The sequence below is a fragment of the Drosophila santomea genome, chromosome 3R (assembly GCF_016746245.2).
Source record: "Drosophila santomea strain STO CAGO 1482 chromosome 3R, Prin_Dsan_1.1, whole genome shotgun sequence".
Classification (NCBI taxonomy): Eukaryota; Metazoa; Arthropoda; class Insecta; order Diptera; family Drosophilidae; genus Drosophila; species Drosophila santomea.
The window spans coordinates 9,839,804-9,852,451 of record NC_053019.2 but is presented as its reverse complement, the minus strand read 5'-3'; the positions used below and the strand labels follow the sequence as shown (position 1 = coordinate 9,852,451).

The window sequence follows — 12,648 nt, the reverse complement described above, 5'->3', positions numbered from 1 at the left end:
GGCTAGTCCAAGCCATCGATTCACACGACCTCATCTAGCGCATAAGTTATATTAACTGCCGAGGACTCGATGTCTGGTGTAATAAGTGTGGCATTTATAACATTTAAAATTCTTTTAATCATTTTGCAGTCTTGCTTTGATCTGAGGAATTTCGGTTTTGGTGTAAGAACTTTTAACTATTCTAAACCCTATTTACCAAACACTTTCGAGTTTTCCAAATTTCGTACACTCTCAAAAGCTTAGTCTTATTATTTGGCATCCGTACATTTGATATCCGTTTATTTAATATCTAATATCACATTTCTACATCTGAATGGGCTTTTTGTCTGTTTGCCGTCCTATTAACCCAATAAAATTTCCATTAAATTTATTATGATTTCTTTTTATTTACTTTATTTTTGTTTTCTTTTACCCCTTGCAGCTAAAGTTATCTAAGTGTTAACCTTTAAGTTTGAATGCTGAATTATTTCCTTTGCCTCTTCAATAACACATATATGATTTCATAGTTTTATATCTATTAGAAGCAAATTGGTTTCAGGGAAGCCTTACAGATATCCAGGATATTCAAGGATATTCAGTATATTCAGTTTTGTGTTTTAATCATTAAGTTTTTATTGGTTTAAGTACTGGGCAGCTTTTTGTTTAGTGGGAATTACTTTAAGAAGTGTTATTTATGATTTAAGCTTTATGGATATTGTGCATGATTGGTTTCCCTGGACTCCCGGTTATGGTAATTCCTAAGATAAATGTGTTTAGTTTATTGCCTTTGGACATCCTGCACGTTACATGTACATACAATATTTTAGTAAATAACAAATTGTTTCTAATAAGACTTTTGAATATGGTTTAATTTCCCATACGTTTTTCCCGACTTTTTCTTACCTCCTCTGAAAAAAACGCAATCATTTAAACCGATATATATTCTGATACCTCCAAACACCATGCTACACTAGGACAAGGATATGCTGGTCTGCAGTGCAGCATCTCCAGCAGGAGCCACATCACAGAAAAATCACTCGCAAGATTATCTAAACACCACGAACAACAGTCGCTATCGAAAGCAAACGAACACTGCGAAACCGAAACCCGAATCGTTCTCTTCATCCAGCCCGCAGCTCTACATACACAAGCCCCACCACCTGGCCGCAGCTCATCCCAGTGCCCTGGACGACCAGACACCACCGCCCATACCGCCTTTGCCACTGAATTATCAGAGATCCGATGGTTTGTTGTTCTCATTCTATGTCTGCATATACCGTCCACCCAACTGTCCTGTCCCGACCCACTGAAGATTCATAAAGGTGAAATCGTTGCGACATGAGTCTTTAATCCTCTTCCCCATTTCCAGATGAGAGCTACGCTAACGAGACACGAGAGCATAAGAAGCAACGTGCCATATCGAAGGCTTCGCGACAAGCTGAGCTCAAGCGATTGCGAATCGCTCAAGAGATTCAGCGGGAACAGGAGGAGATCGAGGTGCAACTGAAGGATCTGGAGGCACGCGGCGTGCTAATCGAGAAGGCCTTGCGAGGCGAGGCGCAGAATATCGAAAAGTGAGTGCTAGGACCTAGCTATTTCCCTAAATACCAATTAAATAAAATCTCTTTCACAGCCTGGATGCGACAAAGGACAACGACGAGAAGCTACTTAAGGAACTTTTGGAGATCTGGCGCAACATCACAGCACTCAAGTATGCTAGTCTATATGGCTCTTCAATAAACGAATTTAATGTAATTCTGACTCTAGGAAACGCGATGAGGAACTGACTATAAGGCAACAGGAACTGCAACTGGAGTATCGGCATGCCCAGCTGAAGGAAGAGCTCAATCTGCGCTTGTCCTGCAACAGTAAGTGTTATTGTTTCCCCTCATCACAATGGTGTGTTATCTACTGCCGTCGTTTTAGAACTGGACAAAAGCTCCGCCGATGTGGCCGCCGAGGGAGCAATTCTCAACGAAATGCTGGAAATTGTCGCCAAGCGAGCCGCCCTACGACCAACAGCCTCCCAACTCGACCTCACGGCAGCGGGATCGGCATCCACGTCCGCCGAGGTAACGGGCATTAAGCTGACTGGACCGCATGACCACGAAGAATCGATTGTGAGTAAATGGGACCTAAATGTTTGAGTTTTATATGAACAACACCTCATGTTTCAGATTTGAATAGCAAACTTTCCCTGGAGCTTTCTGGTCTGCGAAGTAGTGCACGGACTTTTGAGCCTAAATACTTAAGATGTAACAGGGGAGAGCGTACCAAAAAGGCGCCTGAATATACAGAACTAACAATACTAAAACCCGTGAGCTGTAACCGAAATGAGCAACTAACTATTCAATGTGAATAAGCTGGCAGAGAACAATTTCAATATTTATAAGTAGAGAGCCTAACTAATTTTTGAAGAAGCGCGCAAGGTTAATGTAAAAACAGGCAGAGAGGAAATCAAAACCAAAAACTAATTTCGCAATTTAAAAGTAGGGGTTACAAATGTTTTTGCGAATACCTTTAGTTTCGTATTCGACCTAATTGTACGTTTTGTTAGTCGTTGCCACTGAAATCTGTCTGATCTTTGTATGTCCTATGCAATATGTTGTGTTTTTATTTAATGTAATGTAGTGAGCGTGTGCAAAGGGTATGTGATTTTGAGCAAATGTAAATGGTGTATTTGAGTTTTCTTAGGTTATTTTCACTTAGCGATTGTTTGTCGATTTCTTTGTCAACCGTTTGAATGTATTATTATTTATTTGACGAAGCACCCGCACATTTTCCCGATCAGCACACCCGTGTATGTATTATGTCATTTGCCCCCAACCAAAATCAAAGTGAACACAAAGAGATGCACACAAATATTTTCTATATGCGAGAGCCTACACATAACGATGTAAGGGAGCAAGCAACCATTAATTGTATACTAATGAAATCATTTAAATTATTGTGTAACTTTATTTATAACCTGCATATATAAAAACATATTTATCGAATTTATTATGTAACTTTTCGATTTATTTTGAATTGAATAAAGATTTTATGAAACCTGAGTCCGATTTTAAACTTTCTTTTATTCACAAGAGTTTTTGTACTCATTTTTATGCTGTTGTATTTGCTTATTGTTAATAAAAGTATTGGCGCGGATTTTAAATTCAAATTAGCTAGAGAGAGATGCCACATTTCGATATAAAGTGGCCACTCCAAGGGAGTTTGGTGACTCGTGGTGAATGACACTTATTGGTTGGCGGGAAGTCCGTTTTACAATCTGGTAACACTAGCAATAAGTAAACAAACATAGCAACCGCGATTTTCTTGGTGCTTTCCAAAAACTTCACTTTAAAATAAATTAACGCTGAATTTCGTGAAAGATGGCTGACAAACAATCCACTGAGGAAGCAACCAAATCCGTCCAGACTCAGGCAGTGCTCAAACCGGCGGAGAAACAGTCGAGAAAGTCGGCGTCTGGAAGTCTGAACTCGGGCTCAGTCGATGGCTTGGATAAGCATGAAAACTCGGAAAAGCACGGCGCCCAGCCCACCGCCTACAGCATGCGACCGGCTTTTGGGGAGATGTTTCCCCTGCCCACCATCAAGAACATAATGAACAACGTGATGGCCGATAAACTCAAAGGTGAGTGAGAAAATCCATAGGCACTCCGCCCGTTGCTAAGCAACTTCTCTATTTGAAGACAAGACCTATGACAAGGACATCGCCAGGAAGTGGACAAGCGAGATCGCCGACGAGGTGAACCAGCAGATAGCCAGCAGCTCGAAGGTGAAGCGGTACAAGCACGTGGTCCAGGTGATGCTAGGCCAGGAGCTGGGTGCGGGGGCCACCTACAACTCGCGCTGCTGCTGGGACTGCGACTGCGACACCTCCGTCTCCGAGGTCTTCAGCAACACCAGTCTCTTCTGCGTCTGTACAGTGTTTGGAACGTACCAGTACTAGAATCGATTACCCACCGAACTGATTAGGCTAAGGACCACATCACTATATTTAACTTTAATGGGGTGAGCCTAACTTAATGGGTTGTCACGAGATGGGTTTCCAAGTCAGTATAAAATATATTAAACAATCAACGAATGTACTTCCAATTTTAGGATAATTTTAAGTATGAAGTTCCTTTACTTCCATTGGAATTTCATCTGCCCAGACTCTCGTGACACCCCCGTATATTTACATTTTAATCTAAGCAACGCTAACACATCTCATATTAGTAGGCACCGGGAACAAAGGGTTCATCACTTTCGATAGTCGACCTTCGTCGTGCTTCATTGGATGCGTACGTTCAGCGGATTCAGTATGCGGCCCGACATCACAGCCACGTCCAAGTCGCGATCGACGATGAAAAACAGAAACGGATGATTCACAGAGATCTGAATCGGCTTCGATTGGGCGCCGTAGTTGCCTAGAGAGCGAAAGGAAGTGTTTATTGCACTTTGTCTCGTGTTGCAGAGGCTGCAACTGTTGCAACACCATTAGGTGGGGCATTCGCAATGCGTTGCGGCTCAATGCCTCCACTGCACTCCACTCAGGTGTGCTGCAATGCGAGACACTTACGCTTCAGCTGATTGATGGGATGCGTACGGATGGTGACGTCTATGGATTGCTCAATGTGCCGCACGTAGACGCCCTTCTCCTCAGTCATGGGCCTGAAATCGGCGCGATTTGGTTCGAATACGTCGCAGCTGCAAAGAAATGTTACGTTAAGCCAGGAACTGTAGCTATTACGCCCATGCTTACATTCCCATCTGCAACGAAAAGCACAAAAACCAAAGACAGCTCAATAAAAATGCACCATGTGCAACAGCACTACAAATCAATACATACATTCTGCAAGTCGTTGGTCAGAAACATGGTGCCATGCAGCTTGAAGTCCGGAATGATGGCTTGCACCCAGCGTGGCTTCAACTGCTTCCGCATCAGCCGCAGGGTTGGTCCAAGTTTCAGGGAGGCGGCGGCTGCCACAATATCCGTGTGATAGTCGGGCAACAGGATCATTAGGTTGTACTCCGGTGTGTCCAGCTCGAGTTCCAGCACGCTCATCTTCAGGTGCTCAAAGTACTTGTAGTACAGCACTGCGTTGTACACCTTGAAGGTGGTGTGCACCACCTGCTGATTGCCCAAGTAGAATACGTGGCTGATCACATCCGTGTTATAGTTCGATTTTCCCTCGGCCGCCTCTCCCACATAGTGTGGCTCAAAGTCATTGGTGATGGGTGCAAAGGCAGCGGGCACTGGCGGCGGAAAGTGCAGCGGATGGTGCGGGACATGTGTGTGCGGATTGAAGAGCGTCAGAAAGAGATTTGCATCCAGATCCTTGTATGCTGGTATCGCATGACGCTTGTATCGTGTCGTCTTCGTCTTCCGAGTCACCGAAATGTTTACAGGTTGTGCGGATGGCGATATAATAGAAATAACTTGCCGGGTTGCTGGTGGCTTCCGCTCCGCCACCTGGCGTGCCATCATTGGCATTGGCATGGCCACTGTTCGCGCACTGGGCAGGTAAATGGGCTTCGGAGTGATAGGATTCGAATGCTTGAGCGGCGCTTGCAGTTTGCTGATGGGCAGTCTGGAGACTCTAGCCTTCTGGATACGCAGAAGAGGCTCGGCATCCTCCTCGGCCACAAAGGCGGACACTAGCTCGGCAGCTTCGTCCTCACCAGCGGGCTCAGCGGCCCCCTCTTCGCCCGACGTGGCAGCAGGTGCTTCTGTGGTAGCCTCCGCCTCCGCTGGAGCCTCTGTGGTAGTGGTTGGTGCCTCTGTTGTCGTCGCTGGTGCCTCCATGGTCGTTGTGTCCGGCTGTACTGTTGTGCTTTCTGCATCCTTTAGCGTTGTGGTTTCCGCCTCCATTTCCATGGTCGTCGTGTTGCTGGCCATTGTGGTGTTGACCAACTCAGCATCTGCCGTGAGATTGGCTGGCGTGGAGGAGAGCATATCTACACTTAAGTCGTAGCCGTAAAACATGAGAACCGTCTCAAAGTCCTTGAGAACAGTCACATTGCCTTTGTTCAAGCTGAGTCCTTTCAGTGGATTATCGGAGCCAAAGAAGTAAGTCTGAAAAATATCATAATAAAATGTAATATCAAATTATTTATCATTACTCAATGCCCTACATAATGCATAAAGTTTTCAGGACTCTGCCAATTATAAGTATTTTGACAAATTAAGTTAGCCCTTCAGCGAACCTACTGCTCTAATTCATTACCCAAAATCTGATCAGCAAAAGGTACGCAACGTTGGCCAATTAAAAAATCTATTCACTTGAACAAACGCTGGTTAGTTTTGGGAGATTAACCGACCCAATGGGGTCGACGAACTATTGAAACCAGATTGGAGATCAATTGAGCTTTGGTCATGGGCCTGGGGCAATTTGTTTGGCAGTACGCATATCTGGTTTTTCATTTTGTTCTTTATCAATGACCACTTGGTGGTCCCCACTCTGGCCAGCTCACTTTTGGACGTGATGCTTAGCCAGGCGTGTAAACTGTGCGTGGGCACTTCATTTGGATGGCGTTCTCGAGCGGATTACCCCCGATAGCAATGGGTTAAGTACAGAGCAGCAAACACACTGGCCTACATGCTGGAAGTCTCTGCAATCTCACCCGCAGTCGTCTGTGGATGTCGCGGTAGCCCACGCGGGTCACGTCCCTGTTGTTGGGCAGCTGCAGGACATGACGCAGTTCCTCGGCACTATTCCCAGCCGAACCCTCGAACAGAGCCACCAGCACACTGACCAGGGCAGTGGGCGAGAAGGCGAAGTTGTTGCGGTTCAGGATGGAGTGGTAGTGGAGCAGGCGGTGGGTCAGGTCGTTGGTCAGGTCCACCATCACCTCGGCGGGAGTCAGCTCCTTGGCGGCCAGCACCTGGGGCAGGTGATCCAGCGGCGTCAGCGGTGGCGGCGGAAAGTGCGGATGCGGAAAGCCGCTGGCACGAAACTCTTCATGGTCAATCTGTATGTAGTGGGCTCTCGCCTGGAGCAGGTGGACCACCAGCCAGGTGAACAGTGGCACCAAACCAGCCATGACAATGCAGCTGACCTCGGTCTGCACTGATTGATAGCTCACTTAGCACTCTGATTGTCGCGTTCGCGGCTATTTGGCAACAAAAATTAGCAAGCTCTATCCGCTATCCCCCAATTGCAGTCCGTTCATTATTTTCCACTTTTTTGCGATCCCGATTCAATTAGCCCAACTGATGATCTGCACTCAAGGTGATGACTATTCTGAAATTCGTCAACCGTCAAGCCCGAGCGTTTTCCACATAGTTTTCCAGCTGCACTGGCTCGGATACGGATAGCAAATGGAATGGGATGGAATGGGGCGCGTTTCGCTTCTGTTTCGAACTGATTCGCGTGATTGCTGCTGCCAAACTGAAGTTAAAGCCGCCTGAGCAGAGGGCTAAAATACGGCAGCCGATCGATGGAACTGCGAGCGGATCGCATAGTCGAGCTCGGCTTCGTGGATCGGACAGACAGTCGATGCTGGTGCCAGGTGGAAAATGTTTGCCCTGCCAGAGCTGAAATATTATTCATCTAACTAACAGTACTAGTAGTAGTTTTTAAATGCATGTCGCTGACAATATAGGTAACTTGAATCCAATTGAAATTAATAGTTGAATCCTGTCGGTTGCAGCCTATGAACATGATTCCATATGAAGGCAGTTCGAGAAATCGATGAGTGCGTTCCGAAGTCAATTAATTAGAAGCAACAAGTGCTCTCCGTGGGGTGTACTCCCAACTGATTTTATCTTTGCTAATCGAGATGACAGCACCTACCAAATAATAACTTAATGTTTAGCCTATTTGCGACCCAGTTGCTTGGTGGAAAGATAGTGATTCGGGTCATGGCCTCTCTGAGAAGACTTTTACGTCGTAGCCTGGGCTGCTTTTGTGCCCTGAATGGAATTCTGGATTTCAATGCGGACATTGGACCAGGAAAGTCGCGCAGATCGCGCTGCCTTTTTATATACCGTATATTGCACAACTTCGCTGTAATCAGCCTGACTTTAAAGTTTCAGCTGGATTTCCTGGATCACTTTAAAAACGTCGAAATGTCCACATTGATGACTGTAAACTTTTTCACATATTTTGCATTGGTGTTTTTTGCGGTGCTTAGCTCCATGGCATCGTGCTACCAATGGCAAAATAGAATCCTTGCAGTTCTGAAGGAGCTGAAGCATCAAAAGGATCTGAGCAGGCACAGGGGCTACAGGGTACCAAGGGACAAACAGAGTTCCCTAGACCGCTTGTTGATCGCACTCACCATCCTTCTGATCCTTCGTCTCAGCATTCATTTGGCCACGTTTGCGTTCAGCGCCAGGATGGGATTCAATCATCCCTGCAACTGCTTCCTGCCGGAGTGCATGATCTTCTCCATGAACTACCTGTTCTTCGCCATCCTAGCCGAGGTAACCCAGTGCTGGTGGTGCTTGCTTGCGGAACTAAAGATGGTGCTCCTGGATCGGGACTTTCCAACTGTCACCTCCAATCTGTGCGAGATTAAAAGGCTGCACACCAGGTTCCAGTGCCTAATTGATTTAACCTCAGAAGTGTGCTCCATCTTTAGCTACTTCACCTTTGCCTACATGGTTCGCAATCTTTGGAGTGGCATTGTTTCGGGATATCTTGTGGTACGCTTCGTTATCGGTTATGGATTACAGGACCTTGAGCTTGTGTACCTGGCATTCTCATTCATCATCTGCGTCCAACCTTTGATGTTCTCGCTCATACTGAATTGCATGACCAACACAGCAGGTTCATTGGTCGAGGTGACCAGGGATATTTTGAAAATACCCCATAATGAAAGCGCGGAGGTGGAACGAAGTGTGAGTACCCTGGCATTCCATTCAACAAATTATAATGCAATGAGTTTTACAGATCGAATGGCTGTCGCTGCAACTGACCTGGCAGCACACGCACTTCACTGTCTTTGGCATATTTCACATAAATCGCTCTTCGGCTTTCCGGTTTGCATCACTCGTCCTGGTTCATGTGGTCTACATGGTGCAATCTGACTACATTTCGATAACGAAGTGATGGTTTAATCAGACTACAGCAATAAATTACATACTTACAACGTCCTTTTTAAGAAACATTATCTTTTGGACCACCATGTTAAGTACCAAATCCTTCTACTAGAAAAAAACCCCCTTTGATGTAATAAAAACGCAAATAACTAGTTTTGAAAGTATCATTTTGCTCTTGTCTTTTTTCGTTTTTATTATATTATTATAGAATTTGTATTTTGTTTGACTTATTCCATACATTTAGTTGTTTATGCTTTATTCATTCTGATTTCGAATTATTGTTTAAAATCAACATTCATAAACACGTCCATTGAAATGATTTTAGAGTTTCTTGCTTTTTCTTTTTTGTAGGTTTTCATTCGCTTAAAATAGTTTGGAAAATGACTTTATTTCGTGGGACTTCCCATATAGCGTGAGTGGTGTTAGAGTCAATGCTTCGGTGTGATGAGTGTGATGGGTCTTAGGTCTTAGGTATACGTACATATGCAGATCAGTGTTCCGTGGACAGTACACCAAGTGGAAAGCGTGCCAGTCCTGGCCGACACGCCAAGGTTAATGGATAATGGCATAATGACTTAATGGCATAATGGGCTGATCTGAAGTCGGGAGTAAACGTGAAGCATAAAAAGCCAACCGAGCAACAAGTACTAAAGTATCCCTACATATCCCTAGCTGCTGTGAGTCGTAGCTTCGATCTGTACATTGAGTGTAAATATACAAATATGCCGTTTTCGTTTTCCTGTATATAAAGACGCAAAATATATCTATTTATGATCTGTAGTTTGTGTGTGTGTTCCCCTCGCTTCATATTGCCCTTCTCGATTTTTACTTTTTTGTATGTCTAAAATTGTTCGCGCGTAAAACGTTATCCGTTAGTTTCGGTTGCATTTGCTGCACAATTTGCTTTGCAAAAAATATAGTCGCCCCACACGCACACTGGTCCACCACAGGATGTGCAGGATGTGTGTGCGTGTGTGGGCGCTTCTCTATCTCTTTCAGTTTTGTAGGTACTCGATTCTCACCAATGTTTAATTGAAGTGTTAAACATCTCTGCTGCTCTGTATTACGGATTTATTATGTTATGTATTTTATTTTCTTACTTTTCGGGGTCACCATGATCGGGTTTTGGGGTCACCACTGATTGGGTATCTTAGAGTGGGGGGAAGGGGTCCTTGGGTCCTCGAGTTTTTAGCTGCTATTACATTAGTTTCGGTGTGGACTTAAGCTTTTCACATTGAGACAACTGTACGATTGATTAATGCACAACTATTTATCTAGGGTATATGAACAATCATTGCCGTCTGAAGGGATTTCTTGCTCTTGCTCTTGCTCTTGTTCTCGTTCGCTATTCATAGTTTCGGTTAGATATATGTATGCATATGGTTATATATATATGTATATATATATATATATTTATACTGTATACATGTATAATTATATGCTTTTATGCAGCACAGTGGCTGTACTTTTAACATGGAATATACACGACACTTAGTTGCTGGTTATTTACTTGGTTTCATATGGTATTCGTTTGGAAATGCAAAACTCCGTTACGCTAGATCGTAATTGTAATATTATCTGTTTCTAAATCTGTAGCTGAATCTGTTTCTGTTTTTATTTTTATTTTTCTTTTTGTTTTTTGTTTATTTTTTTTTTTTTGGTTTCTTTTTCTGTGTCGTCTGTGTGCTTCTCTGCTCAATTTTCACCTGCTCCAGGCCTAACTACGCCCCTTTGGCTAATGGGCGTGGCAGGGGGTGGATGCCGCCCCAATTGCGCCTCTTTTGTACCTTGTTATGTGGTGATCAGTGGCGGCAAGGCGATCCTGGCGACCGTCGCCTGCCTTTAAAGTATGCTCTAGCCTAACTTCGCCGACTTCGCCAGTTCAACTAGCTGGCCAGTCCAAGCAGAACCGAGTTAAGTACACAGTGGGGATAATAGAATCGATTGATATTCGTAACAGCAAACAAGTCAACAACGTAAACAAAACAAGGATGCATCGATCTGATCTCGGGTTGGTTACTCCTATAGATGTGGACACAACAACAAGTATATTATATCATTATATCATAGATTCATCTCTTCCCCATTTCTTCGCTTACAAACTACACATAAAAACACGAAAAGTTTAAGGTGATGATGAATGGCTGTGTGTGAGTGTGTGTGTGGGTGTGGGTGTGCGCGTGTGTGCTGGGGGATGCCCCTAATGCTAGACATACAAATACGGATACAAATACAAATGTGGTGGGAACGGGGGAAGTGGGAGCGTCTAATTTTAATCAAGTCGCGTCAAGTCCTTCAACGTTCATCTCTCCATCTCTCATATCGCCTAGATCCTAGTAAAGTTCTCAGTTAGCCCAACTAAGCAGCCGATTATTGTTAATGTTACATAGTAATTGTTAAGTGTTTAGCTTTAATTTTAATCCGCTCCGATTTCCATAAATATTCAAGGGGGGGTTGGGGTATCCGCCCCGAAGAAAAAGTCTTTTCGAAATTAAGGATGCATGTAGCCAATCTTTTTTTTTTTGAAGACATCTAGTGGTTTCAGTTGCCAGCCAATAATCAATGCAAAATAATTGAGTACAATTTCGGCCGAAATTCTCATCCTAACGCTTGCGTCCTTTTCAGTTATCAAAACAATTGTCCTGCCAATTATCATAAATTTAAATTTTAAATTGTAAAAAAGTTACAACAACTCTTGGGTAGAAAAACTTATTTAAAACCTATTATTGAAATTATGATTTTCCGCTTAACTTTAAGCGGCCTATGTTAGATGATTTCACGTCTGATATTCGTGATATTCCCTATACATATTCCCGCCTCTTATAATGGTTTCTTGTTTTTTTTTTTTTTAGTTTTTTTTGTTTTTTTGGTTTGAAGTATCAGTCAGTTCACAAGAATGCTCTAATGTGTGCATGATACATGATTACAGGGTATTTGATTGTATAAACAGCTTATTGCTTCCTCGAATTCGTGTGTTTCTTAAGCAGATGATGGTGTTGATTCGCATGCGGATGCGGATGCGGATGGGGATGGGGATGCGGATTTTCGTTGCTGGCAGTGTAGAGCACTTGTTTCCGTTTCCGTTTCCATTTTCCGTTTTCCGTTTTCCGTCCAACAACTTTTCACCTCAGCCCCCTGGGGTATGCTACGAAAAACGAGAGATCCCCAGGATGTAGCTCCTTTTGCCCGCTTCTGTTCGATTCTCGACTATGAAATTGTGAAGGGATGAATGCGAGTGAATGGAATTGAATGTGAGTGAATGGGTTCGTGAAAACGCAGCCAAATAAACGATGCGCAAGTCTTTTGCTGGATACTCACTAAACTAACCGACTTAATGCACTTAATCTAAAATGGAATTCAATGTCTAGCACCGTTAGCTGCCTGGCTGATATGCGTGAGTGTGCGTGTGTGCCGTGTGTGTTTGGTGTGTGAGTGCGTGTGTGTGTGCTTGAGTGTATATATCAAAATGAACGAGTCAAATAAATCAGCCTTATATTGAATGCAATTTTGTTTTAAAACTAATTTCGCTTTCCAATTATCCAAAAAATGAACACCAACACACACACAAAGACGCGCAGGCCGCAGCCACGGTCGCTGAGTTCCGATTCAGCCCGGAAACGGAAGTGGAATCTCACGGAT

The 12,648-nt window shown here is 43.9% G+C and overlaps 4 protein-coding genes across 12 annotated transcripts in view; 3 read left to right on the top strand and 1 right to left on the bottom strand.

Moving 5' to 3' along the window:
• LOC120454448 (F-actin-monooxygenase Mical) overlaps positions 1-3,032 on the top strand; it is a 42,110-nt gene extending 39,078 nt beyond the window's left edge. For 4 of the 8 annotated variants that reach the window (XM_039639757.2, XM_039639752.2, XM_039639751.2 and 1 more), the window contains 7 exons: positions 130-162; positions 954-1,224; positions 1,349-1,553; positions 1,613-1,690; positions 1,747-1,847; positions 1,906-2,099; positions 2,157-3,032. In XM_039639757.2, coding sequence (XP_039495691.1) covers positions 130-162; positions 954-1,224; positions 1,349-1,553; positions 1,613-1,690; positions 1,747-1,847; positions 1,906-2,099; positions 2,157-2,162 — 888 coding nt within the window. In that variant the 3' untranslated portion in view covers positions 2,163-3,032. Of the gene's footprint in view, positions 1-129; positions 163-421; positions 883-953; positions 1,225-1,348; positions 1,554-1,612; positions 1,691-1,746; positions 1,848-1,905; positions 2,100-2,156 lie in introns of those variants that run through there. The other 4 variants (XM_039639753.1, XR_005616618.2, XR_005616619.1 and 1 more) reach the window with 4 other exon arrangements.
• A 201-nt stretch (positions 3,033-3,233) lies between these two features.
• LOC120453407 (dynein light chain Tctex-type protein 2B) lies at positions 3,234-4,805 on the top strand. Of its 2 annotated transcripts, none has more exons than XM_039638099.2 (3): positions 3,234-3,612; positions 3,671-3,992; positions 4,200-4,805. In XM_039638099.2, the coding sequence occupies exons 1-2, from the start codon at positions 3,351-3,353 to the stop codon at positions 3,928-3,930; spliced, it is 522 nt and encodes a 173-aa protein (XP_039494033.1). In that variant the 5' UTR covers positions 3,234-3,350; the 3' UTR covers positions 3,931-3,992; positions 4,200-4,805. The 2 variants fall into 2 exon arrangements, with proteins under 2 accessions (XP_039494033.1, XP_039494035.1); XM_039638101.1 differs by having other exon boundaries at positions 3,235-3,612; positions 4,203-4,805.
• LOC120453408 lies at positions 4,254-7,298 on the bottom strand. Its single transcript, XM_039638102.2, has 5 exons — positions 6,588-7,298; positions 4,813-6,039; positions 4,726-4,733; positions 4,543-4,670; positions 4,254-4,390 (listed from the first exon to the last, which is right to left on the bottom strand). Exons 1-5 carry the CDS (start codon positions 7,005-7,007, stop codon positions 4,254-4,256), a joined length of 1,920 nt encoding a protein of 639 aa, XP_039494036.1. The 5' UTR covers positions 7,008-7,298.
• Positions 7,299-7,773: 475 nt separating this feature from the next.
• Positions 7,774-9,019, top strand: LOC120453986 (putative gustatory receptor 85a). The gene is made up of 2 exons (XM_039638942.1): positions 7,774-8,808; positions 8,861-9,019. The coding sequence occupies exons 1-2, from the start codon at positions 7,774-7,776 to the stop codon at positions 9,017-9,019; spliced, it is 1,194 nt and encodes a 397-aa protein (XP_039494876.1).
• Positions 9,020-12,648: the final 3,629 nt, after the last annotated feature.

Coding starts and splice junctions, on each gene's coding strand:
- LOC120453407 (XM_039638099.2), top strand. CDS start 3,351: ATGGCTGACAAACAATCCACTGAGGAAGCAACCAAATCCGTCCAGACT. Junction 3,613..3,670: donor GATGGCCGATAAACTCAAAG/GTGAGTGAGAAA, acceptor CTCTATTTGAAG/ACAAGACCTATGACAAGGAC.
- LOC120453408 (XM_039638102.2), bottom strand. CDS start 7,007: ATGGCTGGTTTGGTGCCACTGTTCACCTGGCTGGTGGTCCACCTGCTC. Junction 6,040..6,587: donor ACATCCACAGACGACTGCGG/GTGAGATTGCAG, acceptor GATATTTTTCAG/ACTTACTTCTTTGGCTCCGA. Junction 4,391..4,542: donor TCCCATCAATCAGCTGAAGC/GTAAGTGTCTCG, acceptor TTCGCTCTCTAG/GCAACTACGGCGCCCAATCG.
- LOC120453986 (XM_039638942.1), top strand. CDS start 7,774: ATGTTTAGCCTATTTGCGACCCAGTTGCTTGGTGGAAAGATAGTGATT. Junction 8,809..8,860: donor GCGCGGAGGTGGAACGAAGT/GTGAGTACCCTG, acceptor TGAGTTTTACAG/ATCGAATGGCTGTCGCTGCA.